Genomic DNA, 15,060 nt, shown 5'->3' with positions numbered 1-15,060 from the left:
GGGAAGGGGGGTGATGTACGTGGGGTGGTCCCCAGGCATCAGTGGGACCAGCATCACACCCAGCATCCAGGACCACCCACTTGTGTGTCCCTGCAGCTACGTGTGCCCTAGGCGAGCTCCATCGGGGTCCTACCTTGTCTGGACTCGCCTGGACAAAGACTGAGGTTATTACTCAAAAAGCAGTTACCTAATGCCTGGCCCCAAAATGGCAGATCCCAGGCAGCGCAGCAGTAGAAATAATAAATAACTTATGAAATGTCTGCCGCATTTCCCACTCCTGGAAGGAGGCTGTGTTTACCGCTGCAGTGCCTGTGATCTTTCACTCCTCCGACCGGCGAGGGACAGGGCTTGTCGTGCGCCTGGTTCCCGGGCTGAAGCACAGCAGGCTGCCAGCATTTCTATAATTATCCCTCCAATCAATTAAAAAGCGGTACCAAAGCAAAGCTGGGAGACGATCGCTGGGCCACGGGCTGTGTTAAGGTCGGGGACAGGAGGGAGGTGTCCCCAAAGGGTCCCTGAGCAGCACGGTTGCAGACACGTGCCTGCAAAGGGGGCAGACCCTGGGTGCTGGAGAAGATGCCATTTGCTGGCAGCTTGACCCGTGCTTGTTGGCCTGTTTTTTTTTTTTAACGTGAACAGTGAGATGGCCTGTGCACCCACGCTGCAGGAAGGGAGATGATAACAAACTGGCAGAGGAAAAGAGTCATCAGGACCATCGGCAGCAGCAGCATCCCATGAAGATGCAGCGCCGTGGGAGTGCCCCATCTCCCCACGCAGCACCGCTCCTCCATCCCCGGCTGGTCCTTCCTCTCCTGACCTACTTTAGGGCTGTGGCAAAAAGGTGTCAAGCCGGTTTCTCATCACCCCCATGTTACCTGGCCCATGAGAGAGATGCTGCGGAGATGAATCACTCGCCGCGATGAGTCGACGTTTACCCGGAAGGAGGTTTCGGGCTGGAAGATAACATCATCGTAGTGGCACGGGACACGTTCCTCGTCCACAGAAAAGATGCGCCCGCCCAGGTCGAGCTCCCTGTTGGGGGACACAGGCTGCCACAGCGTGGGGTCAAACCACGCGTGGTGCTCAGCATCAGCAAACCTCACTGTTGCACCTGGAAAAGCAATAGGAAAGGTTGAGCATGACCCAGACCCAAATCCTCAGCCCTGACGGATGCTTCTGGGTTGGTAAAACCAGTAAGTGTTTGGCTCAAAGCAGAGTTCACCCCGTGGGCAGGGAGCAAAGGGCTGGCCCTGGCATCCCCTTCCCAGGTGGCCACAGCAGGTGCCTCTCAGAGCCCGGCAGAGGCTCGGCAAAGATTTACAGGGCTCAGGGGTGAGGTCTCAGCAGCTCAGCCCACCCCCCCCACTTCTGGATGCAGACCTCTGGCCCCACATCCTACATTTTTCCCCCACTTCTTTAAAGCCCACCCTCATGGTTAGGGAGGAGAACAGCCGTGGAGCCTAAATGCTGAGTATCAGCTAAACCGGATAAAAACGGGTATGATAATTCATGTCCCAGTTTCCATGTAGCCTGGCAGGCCTGCAGAAACGTGACCAGCCCTGTTCCCTGCAGTGGATAACCCCAACCCTAGCACACCATTTAACCATTAATTATTTAACAATTAACCATTTCCCTGCTGGTTATAGTTAGTATCATCAAACAGTGATGCCCTGCTTCCTTCTCACCCTTCTCCAACAGCTGAACCTTTACCGATTCAGCTATCAAACGGGTGTTTATTGATTGAATTATTTGCACTCATTTTTAAATCAAGCTCTAAAAAAAAATCCATTTGTGAAATTTGCTCCAGAAACGCCTGTTGATTTCAGGGGAGCAGCACATGGTCAGAAGGATAAGCCTGGTGCAAGGCAGAGGCAGCTGCCGGAGCATCCCTAATGGGGGCAAACAGCCCCAGTCCGAAAAGATGATGGGGATGAAGGATTTTGGAGTGGCTCTGGAGAGTCTGTTGCTGCAGTTCCTCCTCCAGGCAGACCTGTTTGGACTTTTTCTCTTTTTATCTTTGTTTTTACTGGTCAGAGTGCAGGCACATAGGCTCATCTTGGACTCTTCCTTTCCTGTGGCCAAACTAAAAAGTTACTTGCTACTGAAAGCAGTAGGTAGCTCTTAAATATCCCAAAATATATCTCCCTAGCAAACAGCTTTCAAGCTAATAACAGGCACTGATGAGACAAAGCTGCTGCCTCAGTGATGGCAAACCTGTGCTGGAGGCTAAGAGGGGAGGGAAGGATGCTCTCGCACCCAAATGCCTGCGTGCATTGGGCCAAAGGCCAGCTCGCTGCGATGGCCACGGTTCAGCTTGCCAACGTGTAATTCCTAACCAGTTTTCTTTAGACATACCATGGCAAAGAAAATGAGGGCTTTGATGTGGCTACATGCTTAATAGGCAGGGTAAAATACAAACAATATTTGCCTCTCTGCTACAACTTCAAAGGCTTCCCTGCTATAATTACTTTTTCAGAAGGCAGGTGATGTAGCAGGAAAGAAAGATCTGATGTGAGGGAGGTCATCAAAGAAAAGGTAGGTATTAAAAGAGGAGTGATTCACTTTGCTCTGAGGTGGGACAGCAAAGACCTTTGTGGAAGTGTTGGGGCTGAATTTGCATGATTAGTCAGGGGCCGATGGGCTGACTGGTCTGGGCATAAAATACCTGAGTCACAGCCTGGATCCCAGCTGCCATCGAAAGCCGCAAATCCTGCACCAGATGCCAGCACGAATTCTCCGTTCAGGGGCAGGTACTAGACGAAGGGATTCAGAGTATTACCGTGCGGTCCCGCTGCCAGCCACCCAGGCTTGTAATCAAATAACAGTGCTAATTATTAGGCTGCCTGTTACACTTGCTGTCTCTGAGGCACTTTATAGTCATTAGGAGTTACCCTCGCCGTGCCCTGTGTTAATGGGAAAGTATCAGCTCCCGTTTTTACAGATGGGGACGCTGCAACGGGGAGAGGCAGTTTCACATTACCTTCCAGTAACACAGAAAAGCATGAAGCTTTCAGGGAAGCAAGAACAAGGGAAAAGCAAAATAAGCTCCTTCGACAGCTCCTTCCTCCTCTTGCACACCCACTCCAGGCAGCTCAGGAGTGGCTTTATACATTGGTATGCCATGAAAAACCCAACCTTACCCTGCAACTGCCCAGAGGTCTCCTTGCTTGATGGGTTCCCACCTCCAGGGGCTCTGCTTGCCCCACAAAAAATAACTCAGGAGCCCACGCAGTGCTTGGGGAGGTGTCAGCTAGTAAAGTTGTGCTCAGGGAGAGCTAAGGAAAGCGCACATCAGCAGTCGATGCAGCTTGCCATAGCTAGACCTTCTTCTTGTACCCTCTGGGTAGGACATCAACACCAGGTAGTTGGGGCCACCACACTTGCTTGGCTTCATTTTGGCCAGGTTTCTGCTCCAGGGCATGACAACAAACCTCAACAGGCACAGCTCTGCCACAGGAGCCCTTTGGGTGAAGAGCTGTGGCTACCCTGGTCACCAGCTGACACTGCCAACTCTGGAACACACCTTGGCCACTGACCGAGTCAGGCAACTCATTCACAGCACATGGATCATTCAACCCAGCCCATCTTATTCTCCATTTAGAAACTGGCAAAGAGAAAATCAGATTTCCCCCCAATATTTTCACATGTTAAGGAATGATTTTCAAGGACATCTTTTCCTTTAGCTCAGCCTATCCGGGATTTTAGCATCACTCCCCAGACAGCAGCTGGAAGCCCTCCAGGGCTGTGTTATGCCGATGCACTGGGTCCTGTGCTCAGGCAGAAGCACGCTAGATGGGACTTTAAGGTTTCATCTACTTAATTGGTCTTTAAATATGTATGTAGGTTAGAGAAAGCAAGACTTATGAATGACTGCTGCGGGTGGCTGCAATAGCTCGCTGTCCTTGGGGCCTTCTTGCCTGAGGATGCTCTGTCCCACACAGGTGCCACCTTGCAGGGGGGGTGAAAATGGGAAAAGTCCCTTACCCTCCAAGCTGTAAGCAGCTGTTTAGAAATTTAGTGCCTTGTTGTGGTGGTGTTTTGAAGCCCATAGCCCATGTCCCCCTCTTGGTTCAGGAGCTGTGAGAAGCCAGGGTGGACAGCAGAGGGTGGCCACCACTAAGAAGAGCCCTGCAGCACACCTTTTGCTTCAGACCCAGCAACATCATATGTTGGGCTGGAGAAAAGGGGATGATGATGTGAATAGCTGAGGTCTAGGCAACATCTGCCCCAAGGGTATGGAGTTTCCCCAATGGCCAGGAAGAGGCTTTTGCCTACAGGCCCTGTTTCATGAGACCATAGCCCGTGTCATGCCTAACTGGAAACACCATCATGTTCTCTGAATTTCTATTACTCTTGAGTAAAGCAAATTTTTCCGATGCTGAAGCACTGAAAGAGGCTGAAAGATCTGCCAGGATACAAATGGCAACATGCCCTGTAACTGCAGATATAAAAGCTGTGTCTACTCGTGTTTGGGGAGAGTGAGGATGAGGTGGGCTTGCTTGGTTAGAGCTACACAGACAGAGATGCACAAATGCTGGTCCAATGACCAACCGAGGTCACGTCCTCCTGTGCCTGGGTGGCCCAGGTGAGGCAGGGTCCACAGTGCACAGCACCAATCCTATCCATGGGGAGAGGTGCAAGAAAATTCCTTGTGCTAAACCTGCCCCACACCTGCAGGGCTCAGGATACACTGGCCTCTGGGCTCCCTGGAGAAGATGCAGCTTCTCCAGCTACCACTGGAGATCCCCCTCCACCACCAAGCCAAAACTCCAGGCTGTCTGGACTTCCCAAGCCCAGAGGAAGTTGTCCACATGAGTGTGAGTGTAGCAGGGACATGAGAGTCCCACAGCACACACGGTGTCCCAGCTGCTGACTCCCTCACCCTGTGGGACTGCCTGCACCCTGTCAGCACCTGCCCAGGAATTAAAATGCAACACAGCACAGCATGAGGATGGAGGCACCTCATCCCCACAAACATGACCTGCAAGAATAGCCCTGCACTCCTGCTTCGTAGCAGGAATTTTTGAGGCTGGTCCCTGCAGCTGCAGCTCCTTGCCCACCAAGGCAGACATGTTGCCCATCCACCACCAGCCCTCTCCGAGATACGTGCCACTGGGCAGTATTTCAGAAGTGGTTCTGTTGTCCAGTGGACCTTAGTTGCAAATAATTTGCCCTTTCTTTTTTTCCTACCTTAAGTTAAGCATCCCAGCTCACTGCAGAGGACAAGTGGAGGCTCCAGTTGGGCAGTGGCATTCTGCATTTTGGAGTTTAGTATAGAAATTGCATATAGGCTGGGCCATTTTCCAAGTACATTTTGAACTGAGCAATGACATGTACCAAAGGACCAGAGCCAAAAAGCTGGCAGTTTCATCTGCTTTCCCTTGCTCCTGCCAACCTGTACTCCAGGGCCATTAATACAGCGAGCTTAGAGTCCCATTAGTCATTTACCATCCCTGATACTGGTAAATAACTTATCTCTTTGGTCATCATTACCAAGTGTAATGACATCTGAAACACAGTCATCATTTTTCTCATCCAAGTCAGCAAAAAAAAAGAGGAAAGAACCCATGTGGCTCTTGACTCACAGTCACCATGTTTGCGAGCCCAGCGTTGCACCACTGAGACCCTGCTGCCCCGTGTGTAAGTGAAAATGAAATGTTAACTTCTGAAAGGCAAAAGGGAAAAACAGCAAAGGTCTGAGAGGCGGTTTTTGAAGTGGGTGGCTTTGAACCAACCTTTGGCATGTCCCAGTTCTGCTCGATTCATGCGATGGCAGTCATCAGCAGCGTGACTGGTGTGTCACCGCCATCAGCGCAGGAAAAAATGCAGCACTTCTGCTTTGAACCCGTGTGAGCGATGCTTGTCATTGCAGCTGGCTCTTCCCCCAGCTTTCTTTTAATTAACAGCATCAATGCATTTGAATTCTTTTCTCGGGTGAGACGGTACCATTTTCCCACCCCATGAAACCTGTGCTTGGGCAGGCTGGTCCCGTGCAGAGCAGGGCAGGGACCCATCAGTGGTGGGCAGAAGATGCTCACCAACCCTCCTCTGCTCCTAGCAGTATCTCATCCCTCTGCTTTTGCCCCCCTCCTGGAGCAGGCAGGGCCATGGGCAAAGGAGCAGAGCACCAGTGGGATGTCATCATTTCGGCATCATCCCCTGCAAGCTACGGAGGTGCTTGGCAGCTGTCCCCTGCCTGCGTCCCTGCCTCCCCTCCTGCAAGGCAGGGCCCTTTAGCAGCAGCCAAAGATTATTTTGACATTCCTCTGACACCTCTGCTCGTCATGTTTTACATTGCTCCCCACTTCTCCTGCCCACATACCCTGGCACAGAGGTGGCCCAGCACGTCGGGTTCCTGAAACATCACACTCCTGCCCATCCCACAAAGCAGCGGCAACCCCTGGCCATCCTGCGCAGGTGCTGGTTGGCACACCCCTCCCAAACCACCCCCCAGAGTCCAACAAAAGCTGCCAGTTGATACAAAAAACAACAGCTCCCAAAAAGCCATTAATTTAAATGCAGACCCCCAGCATACACCTCCAGACATGGAGCCAATAAGGTCCCAGCAGGGTGCAGAAATCAGGTGTCCCAGGGAGGGACAAGCAGACGGCAGGAGCCCCTTGGGGAGCACGTTAAGGTAAAACAGCCCAAGATCATAGAATTATAGAATCATAGAGGGGTTTGGGTTGGAAGGCACCTCAAAGATCATCGAGTTCCAACACCCCTGCCATGGGCAGGGACACCTCCCACCAGACCAGGTTGCTCAAAGCCCCATCCAGCCTGGCCTTGAACACTTCCAGGGATGGGGCAGCCACAACTCCTCTGGGCAACCTGTTCCAGTGTCTCACCACCCTCACAGTAAAAAAAAGATGCTTGGGTTGCGGGTGCAGAAGGCACACAGAGGCTTAAAGCCATTTGCCAAATCTACTTCAGGTTAGTTCAGCCCATTTTCCTGCGCTTCCCTCTGCAGACAAGGTCAGGGAGAGCTGGAAAGTGGCTCAAGGTGCGGGCAGGGGACCCCATCCCAGCAGCGAGGGGTGGCAGCCGGGGCATGGAGCTGCCACGCAGCCAGATCTGCCCCAGCATCCACTCCAGCCCGGGATGCCGGCAAGCTGCTCGGCTGATCGCAGGCTTTAATAACTCCTCCTGCTGGAAACGAGCCTTCAAGGAGCAAATAAACACGGGTTGGCAACTGTAAAAGGCTGTTTTACCGCACTCCTTTCCTAGGGAAAGCCTTCAGCGGGAATGCTGCCGGAGAAAAGCCTGGAGGATTCAGGCTTGTAATGATGTGCTGGCACAGACGCACGCACACACACACACACTCCTGCGAATGTTTTTTTTTTACCTTCATCTCAGGAGAAGGAAAAATAATCCCTTTTCTGGGTGTCTCGTTACCCTGCTGTTTGGGAAGCGGTGGGGAGGGAGCGCCGGTGCCTGGGACGAGCTCAAACCGTGGCAATTCATTAGAGCCGGCGCCCCTGGAGAGCAATTGGCATTTCGAGATCAATCTCTGCCAGGAACCGAGCGGGAGCATCCTGCAGCAATGCCGAGTACATTCTGCTCTCGCAATTAGGCAGCTAAAAATATAAGGCTGGGCGAGACGTCCCTGGTTAGACCCTGGTACCCCGCAGGTTCCCGACCCTCGCCCAGCCTGTGCAGCCCCTCACTGGGCTGTCAGGGATGGGGTGAAGGCAGGGAGGAGGTGCAGGCAGCTGCCACCAGCGTGGCAGGGCTCGGTGATGGGGCAGAGCTGGAAAGGTGACGTTGGTGCTGCCAAATAATCCCAGCCACTGTCCTGACCCCGGCACCGTGGGGGTTGGAGCGAGGCTGCTCTGCCCACGTGGCTAAACCCGACTCCTGCCACCCCAAAAATAGCAAGTGGCATCATCCATCCCTGGCCCATGCTGCAGTGCTGGCCAGCTCGGGCACAAACCGCGCCAGGGCTGGTGCTATCGGGGCAAACGCTGGGCTCGCAGCCATGGCTGTGCCCTGGCCTGGCTCCCTTTGGAAACACAGCCATGGCCAGAGGGTCCAAACCCCTCGGAGGAGCCCTTCTCCCCCAGCAGAGAGACAAGTAAAACCAAAACCTGCCTTGCCCTGGAGCACCCATGGCAGGTGCTGCCAACCTGACCACCCACATCAGGTGCTGCCAACCTGACCACCTTCATCTTTTTTGCAGATTTACCCTCAGGCGCCTCTGGAAGTCAGCTAAATACTGATCTGCATCTTTAGGCAGCTAAATACCATAGAAAATCCAACTTAATCACAACGGTTGTGCTTCAAAGTCACTTACACTTAAGCTGGATTTGGATTTAGTGTGTGACTGAATTAGGGACCCACAAGAGACTTCAGACCAAATAACCTCCAAGCTGGGTGATAAAACATAGAATGGCTAGAGTTGGAAAGGATTATTGAGTTCCAACCCCCCTGCCATGGGCAGGGACACCTCCCACCAGACCAGGTTGTTCAAAGTCCCATCCACCTTGGTCTTGAACCCCTCCAGGGATGGGGCAGCCACAGCTTCTCTGGGCAACCTGTTCCAGTGTCTCACCACCCCCACAGTAAAGAATTTCTTTCTAAAATCTAATCTAAATCTCTCCTCTTTCATTTTAAAACCATAAATGGGTTTCCCCCCAAGTGAGGAGGTAGGCTGCACGCCACAGCAGCCCCAGCTTCCTCCCGAGAAAGCAGCTCCCAGTGTTCAACTGGTTCCTGCATGGGATGGATGGGGAGGGGAAGCTGGAGGGCTCACCACACAGAATCGATATATATGTCTAGAGGGGGCTGATGGTGGCACAAGAGGACTCCCTGGCACCCTGGGTCTTGCTCCACTCAGTTGGAGAGACAGGATGGGAGGTCTCATGCTGTCCCTCTGCCGGTGGGGCACCAGCCTCAAGCATCCCCCCTGCTCCCACCACGGCGGGCACCATCCTCATGAAAGTCAATGAGAGCCCAGCCCCTTCCCCGGCCATGAATTTCCTCCTGTGCTACTACAGCAAGCAACTCTCTCCTTTTTTTTTTTTTTCCTTTTTTTTTTTGACCAAAGCCTGTATCGCATCTCCATGGCGACTCTAAAGCTTAATGTATTCCTGCTGATTTAAGTGATTAATGCTCCGGCGCGACGCGGCCGGCAGCCGAACAGGTGCAGCCCAGCCTCGCTGCAAAAAGCCTCGCGACCAATTCATTTTCTCACCACCCTCTTGCCAAATTTCACGCCATCCCCACAAGTGGCAGACGGGCTCAGGTGCTGGGCTCCATTCCTTTCTCATCCCTAATTTTGGCGGCCCCCTTTGTCACCTGGTGACAACAGAGCAGGGCGGCGCATGGGGGGGGAGGTGGCTGAGCTGAAATTAAAAAGAAATATTAAACCACCACGCTAGGAAACTGGCTGGGACAGTTCATTGCAAATGGTTGGGGTGGTGATGCTCAGGAGGAAAGTGGGAGCTGCGGTTCGGGTTATAGCCTGGGATGAGCTTGGTTGCCCACAGGAGATGCAGCAGTGGGGTGAGATGGCAACCAGAGGGGAATGGTGCCAAGCTCTCACAGCTAGTGCTGCCACCAGGATTTACTCCCTGCTGGCCCCCCCAGCCCTCCTCTCCTCCTGCAGGGCGGTGGGACTACAATATTCACTGTAACCCTGGAGCCAGCACGGCTGCTTGCCAGCAGTGGGATCCTGGAGAAACCCCGGGGCACCAGAGGATCTGTGGGGGCTCCCTCAAGGACCACGGGATCCTTTAATCGGGATGAGTCGGGGGCACCCAGACCCTGTCGCTCAGCCGTGCTGGGAAAGGTCCAGTGCATGGCCACGGATGGTGTCAGTCGTGCAAAGGCTGTGTTGGACCTCCCTCTCCTGCCACCAGCCTCAGGGCTGCTCAGCTCCCCTCTTCAGCTAGGAGAAGGCTCACGCCGTCACGAATAACACCACTTGGCAATTATGCACTTTGCATGGCCTCTGATGAAAGTACTTCAGAAATATTATACATTCATCTGTAAGTAAAATAAAAATCTATTGGAGTGATATTTTGCTCTTTTCTTCTCTGGGTAAATTCCACATCATTTATTACATTATATTTGTACGTCTTTCCCCAGTACATTCTTTCCTTCTAAAATTCATATTTTAAATGCCATATAAATAAAGTAACTCCTCCAAATATTTGTAGAGGGATTAAATGTGGTGCATGGCGTTATTAAAGCATCAAAACTATTAGTGGCATAGACAGCCTGAACAAATTACACCGTATAAATTTCAAGGGCTTCCCTGGATTTAATGGTCAATAAAAGACCTAAAACCAAGAGAGAAAATTTGGTCACAAGATCATTCTGTCCAGGAGGAAGGTTTTGCCAACAGGATCCATCCCGTTTTGTGCCCTCCCAGTGCTGGGGTGGGACTCAACGGTGGCCTGTCCTGTGTTGGTGTGTTGAGGCAGCTGGTTTGCTTTTCCTTTTAATTATTCCCTGTTAAATTTGACACTCCAAACTGTGGGGATCAGGACCCCATACTTTCATGGCTGCCTTCTCCGGGCAGGACTACTCTTCCGAGGGAACACCAGGTTGCTCAGAAACTCCTCTGGGGTGAGACCCCTGATCTTATCTCACCCAACACACGCATTTCAGTACAGTGTCATGACCGTCCTGCCTCGGCCAGGCTTATAATGGCACAGAAATATATAAAATCCAAAGGCACTTGAAAGAAAATTTCTCGAGAACATTTTGGGATCTCCCAGAACAGTGTGTTTTCCTTTCAAGATATTTTGATGTCAACTTCACTTAGTCTCTGCCTGGGGCTAGTGCCTGTTCCACATTAGCAATGCCTTGGGATGGTGTTCCTGAGCAAACTACCGCCAAGGTCTCAGCCCCATGGAGAGGGCTTTATCCTTCATTTGGAGAGGAAAAATTAAGTTCTTACAAATGAAAGTGGCTTTGGGGGTGCTCTCCCCCATGTCCCCTAATGAAAAAAAAATTAATCCCAGAAACTGACTTTTTGACATGGGCTACTGCAACTCTCGTCCCCTACCCCATCCTTGGTCTGGCTGGACCATGGAGCAAAATGTGAAGGTCCCTGGAGAGAGGGACCAGGGGATGTGCCACCTGGCACCATCCCTGTCCTCGCCCACCGTCCCAGACCCACCGCACGCAGCCTTACCATGTCTGTCAGCATGTGGGGGGATCCAACGAAGACTGAGACAACCTGTACGAAAAGCAGAAATAAAAATATGCCGTCCAGCGGCAGCCAAAGGGCTTTTCGATGCCCGATGGCATATTACAAAAAATAAAATAAAGATAAAAAGTAAAATAAAATAATAAAAATGTCTGATACCTTGTTCTTCTCAAAATGAACCACGTCGCTGGCACAGGGGACTCTGCCTTTATCCCAGTTGGATGCGGTTTCAAAATTGGTGTTGGGGATCCACTGCTTGTACACGGCGGTGGCAGCAGCTGGCAGGAGCAGGGAAACCAGTGTAACCAGGTCATGGGATGCCCTGTGAGCCCTCTCCACGGTGTGCTGTGGGGTGGCTCAGCTTTTTTTTGGGTCAGACTTAGGAATTTTCCACCCAAAAGCAGCCCCTGCGTGTTCCTAGTTGAGCAGTCACAGCCCTTCTTGGCAGAGGGTGTTATTTTGGCTGGGTGATGGCTTCTATCCACCCAGGTAGGAGCAGGAGTAAGACAGGCAGAGAGAAGGCAGGAATGTCCTGCAGGCAAGGGGCAAGAATAACATACACCTGGTACCCAAGCAATCATTCTGGTGGTGTTTGTTGCTACTCAAACTACCAAATGCACAGAGACCCCTCTACCTTGGTGTTTCCAGTAGGTATGGAGAAGACAGAGCTGGCAGGACCACGAGGACAGGGTGTGAGGAGAAAGGGCAGTTGTTATGGGGTGTGTAGCCTAAAATATGTTGTTAGGTGCTGGAGAGGGGGAATTCAGCACTGTCCCACAGCCTGAGGCACCGGCAGGTTGGGGAATGGAAGTCTTCCCCACAGGGCTTGCCGGGATGGCAATGGTCCTGCAGGAATGAGCCCACTGGCCAGGAAAGGGCCATGGCAGAGGTGGGTTTCCACTCTGACCTGCTCTGTGTGCACAAGCACAGCGGAGCCGTACACCTCCCAGCCTGACATTGCCCAGACTTGGCCGGGAGGTGAACATTCAGATGGACTTTCAGGATTCAGATGAATCTCCAGCAGCCTGAATTAAATGGGTTTGGGCAAGCGAGTTATGAGATGGAAAAGAAAAAGAATAAAACCTTTGCTCTTAATATGGATCATCTTTTCTTTAGGGGAAAACCCCCCACAAAAGTTCAAAATATATAGAAAGGCAGTGGTGGAGGGGAGCAGGCAGCAGAGTGGGACCTGGGGCTGGAGGGCGGGTGGAGAGGGGGCAGGAGGGGCTGCAGGGACCCCCTGGCCTGGGAAGGGAGCAGGGACTGAATGACTCTGCGGATGGAAGGAATAGACTGCAGAGGGCCTGGGCCCTGCTAGTCCACACGACAGGGAGGGACGTGGCAGGTTGTGCTCTGTAGGCTCTGCGGAGGTTTTATCAGCACCTAACGATCACCTCGGAGTGTCATTTGCATTCTCTGACTCTGCCGGGGGCTCTGCGGAGACCATTTGCTGCACATAGCCAGGCAAAGAGGAAAAGATGCATTTTTAACCAGAATGAAAGTCCTAATGTAGCCACAGGGTGTGAGGAGCAGAGGGGCTCCCCCAGCCCCACACCGGGCTGCAGCCACTGCTCCTGAAGGAGACTTTAGGCACAGCAAACAGCTCCCTGCCTCATAGCTACTTAAAAACCCACTGAGAGGGACAAAGACCCTAACAGCAATGAGAACCAGACCCAGGCAGCTGCTGGCAGTGCTGTGGGCACAAATACCGTGCTGGCTTGGAGTCGAAAAGAGCTTAAGAATGGAAAAAAGCCCCCAGATGGTAATTGCCAGTTGTTCCACCCCTCCCATCCTGGGAAGCTGGGGAAGGGAGAGATGAAGGCTCCAGCAGAAAGGCTCAGCCAGCCCCATGGCACACACCTTCCCTCACTTCCAAGGTGCTGTGTCACACGAGCTCGTGCCCCACCGCACCGTAGGGATGGCTCTGAGGGCCAACCCAACTGCGGTAGCACCGGGGGCATCTCCTCCAGCCAGGGGCGGTGGGTGGTGGAGGTTAATCTCCCGTTGCAAAGCCTTTTCCCCCCTACGCAGCTGGGCTGGTGCATGCCGGCACCCTCCACAGCCCTGGAAATATCAGCTCGCTATTTAATCAGCCTTGTCTCCAGGGAAGCGCAGTCCTTGAACATCAAAGCAACATGCATATTCAACAGAGCGTGTCCTGCAGTGCGGAGCTGCTGGCTTCCAAGTCAGAGCAGGAAAACCCGAGCTGCGGAGGTGCAGCGGGCACCATACGCTAATCCCAGCCTCACTCCCCTGCCTTCTCTCCATCCAGCTGGAAATGGCTTTTCCCATTGACGTTATAGATACACCTGAAGGGACAGAACCTGCAGCTCTGCTCCAAACCAGGATTGCCAAAAAGCACACCCAAAACGGGAAAGTAGTCCAGCAGCCACCCCTGCTCGCCGTGGTGGCCGAGCCCAGGGCGTACTCACCGAGGAGCTGCAGGACACCGAGGAAGAGGAACAAGAGCTTCATCTTGCAGCAGCACTCGCCTCCACAGCCCCTGCCCGGCTGGACCTTGGACCCTCCTCAGGGACACGTGATGGGCTCTGGCTGTGGGAAGAAGGGAGTAAACCAGTACGGGAGGCAGGATTCCCCCAGCATGAACCAGAGCCTCCCTCAGTCCCAGAAGGCGCTTTGCTCTCAGCTCCTTTCCCAAGCTCCCCACTTCCTTGGCATCCATGGGGAGCCTGGTAGAGCCACCAGGAAAGGAGGTGGGGAGGCCAGAGGAGGGGGTCCCCCCATCCCAGCTCACTGGACCTCACCATCCATGTCCTCTCCATCCATCTAAGTCCCCACTAAAGGGTGGTGGGGGCAAACATACCGCATGTACGTCCCACGTCCCTCTTCCCCTGCAGAACGCCGGCTACCTTGTAATTACTAGTAATGGTCTCAATGTATTTTCAATTAGCTCGCTTGGAAGAGAGCAGCTCCCGGCGACGACTTGTAATTGTACTTTGGCCACCAGCTGGTTTGCTCATTACCCGGCGCGCGCTGCGGCAGCACCGGCACAGCCCCACGCTGCTTTTGTTGGGGCTGCCGGGGGGCAAAGGGGGCAGCTGGGGGTGGTGGCACTGGTGCACGTGGCTGCAGGAGGAGGAGGAAGGAGTCCATCATCCTCATCCTCTGCCCCAGCACGGAGCAATGCTGCGTGCAGGTCCAGGCCCATGTCTTTACAAGGGTGTGTGAGGAGCAGGAAAGGACAGGAGGAGAGGAAGGAGAGCCTGGGAAGGGGACAGCATGGGATGGTGACAGAGGTCCACACCGTGGGGAGAGCTGGGGGGCTCAGCACTCCTCTGGCAGGGACCCTTTGGCTGATGCTGGCACAAGCAGGGCAAGGGCAGATTCGTGAATGCAGGGGTTTACAGGAGCCCAAGGGGACACCGGAGAACTGTTTGTAGAGGAGATCAGTCAGTGGAAGGGTCACAAACCACAAGAAGCTCTGACCTGACACCAGCAAGGATTCAGGAGCACAGGAAGGGTAACAGGCCACCCCCATCCAACCCTTCATGCTCCCACCACTTCCTAGCTTCCAACCAGGAAGACCAGGGAGTAGGCAGCGGGGACCCAGGGCCCATCCCTTTGGAAATCTGTCTCCCAAAACCTTAACCCACTTGGTGCCATTCCCACCTCTGCTGCAGGTGCAGGAGCGAGAAGAGCAGTGGGTGTCCTGCCCCCACTGTCCCAGGCGATGGACCGTGCCCAGAGAAGGAAGATGGAGGTGCCCCTGCCTGGAGCTCTGTCCCCACCAGTGTCACGAGCACAGCCCACAAACTGCCAAGAGAAAAAGCTCCTGAGCAGCAGCTCTCTGCCTGGGCATCAGCCAAAACGCAGTCAGCACTTTCTGCGCTGGGAGCTGGATGCCGAGAGATGTCCTCGAGGTGAAAGGCTCCCGCGCTCTC

At 53.4% G+C, this 15,060-nt stretch overlaps 1 protein-coding gene across 1 annotated transcript in view; it reads right to left on the bottom strand.

Moving 5' to 3' along the window:
- AMN (amnion associated transmembrane protein) overlaps positions 1–14,064 on the bottom strand; it is a 21,520-nt gene extending 7,456 nt beyond the window's left edge. Inside the window, exons 1-6 of the mRNA XM_014957483.1 lie at positions 13,983–14,064; positions 13,591–13,711; positions 11,318–11,436; positions 11,144–11,188; positions 2,666–2,753; positions 876–1,111 (exon numbers count right to left, since the gene is read on the bottom strand). Coding sequence (XP_014812969.1) covers positions 876–1,111; positions 2,666–2,753; positions 11,144–11,188; positions 11,318–11,436; positions 13,591–13,633 — 531 coding nt within the window. The 5' untranslated portion in view covers positions 13,634–13,711; positions 13,983–14,064. The remainder of the gene's footprint in view (positions 1–875; positions 1,112–2,665; positions 2,754–11,143; positions 11,189–11,317; positions 11,437–13,590; positions 13,712–13,982) is intronic.
- Between the last annotated feature and the right edge of the window lie 996 nt (positions 14,065–15,060).

The sequence above is a fragment of the Calidris pugnax genome, unplaced genomic scaffold, assembly GCF_001431845.1.
Source record: "Calidris pugnax isolate Ruff unplaced genomic scaffold, ASM143184v1 scaffold211, whole genome shotgun sequence".
Classification (NCBI taxonomy): Eukaryota; Metazoa; Chordata; class Aves; order Charadriiformes; family Scolopacidae; genus Calidris; species Calidris pugnax.
The sequence above is the reverse complement of the archived record's forward strand: the minus strand, read 5'-3'. Positions and strand labels throughout refer to the sequence as shown.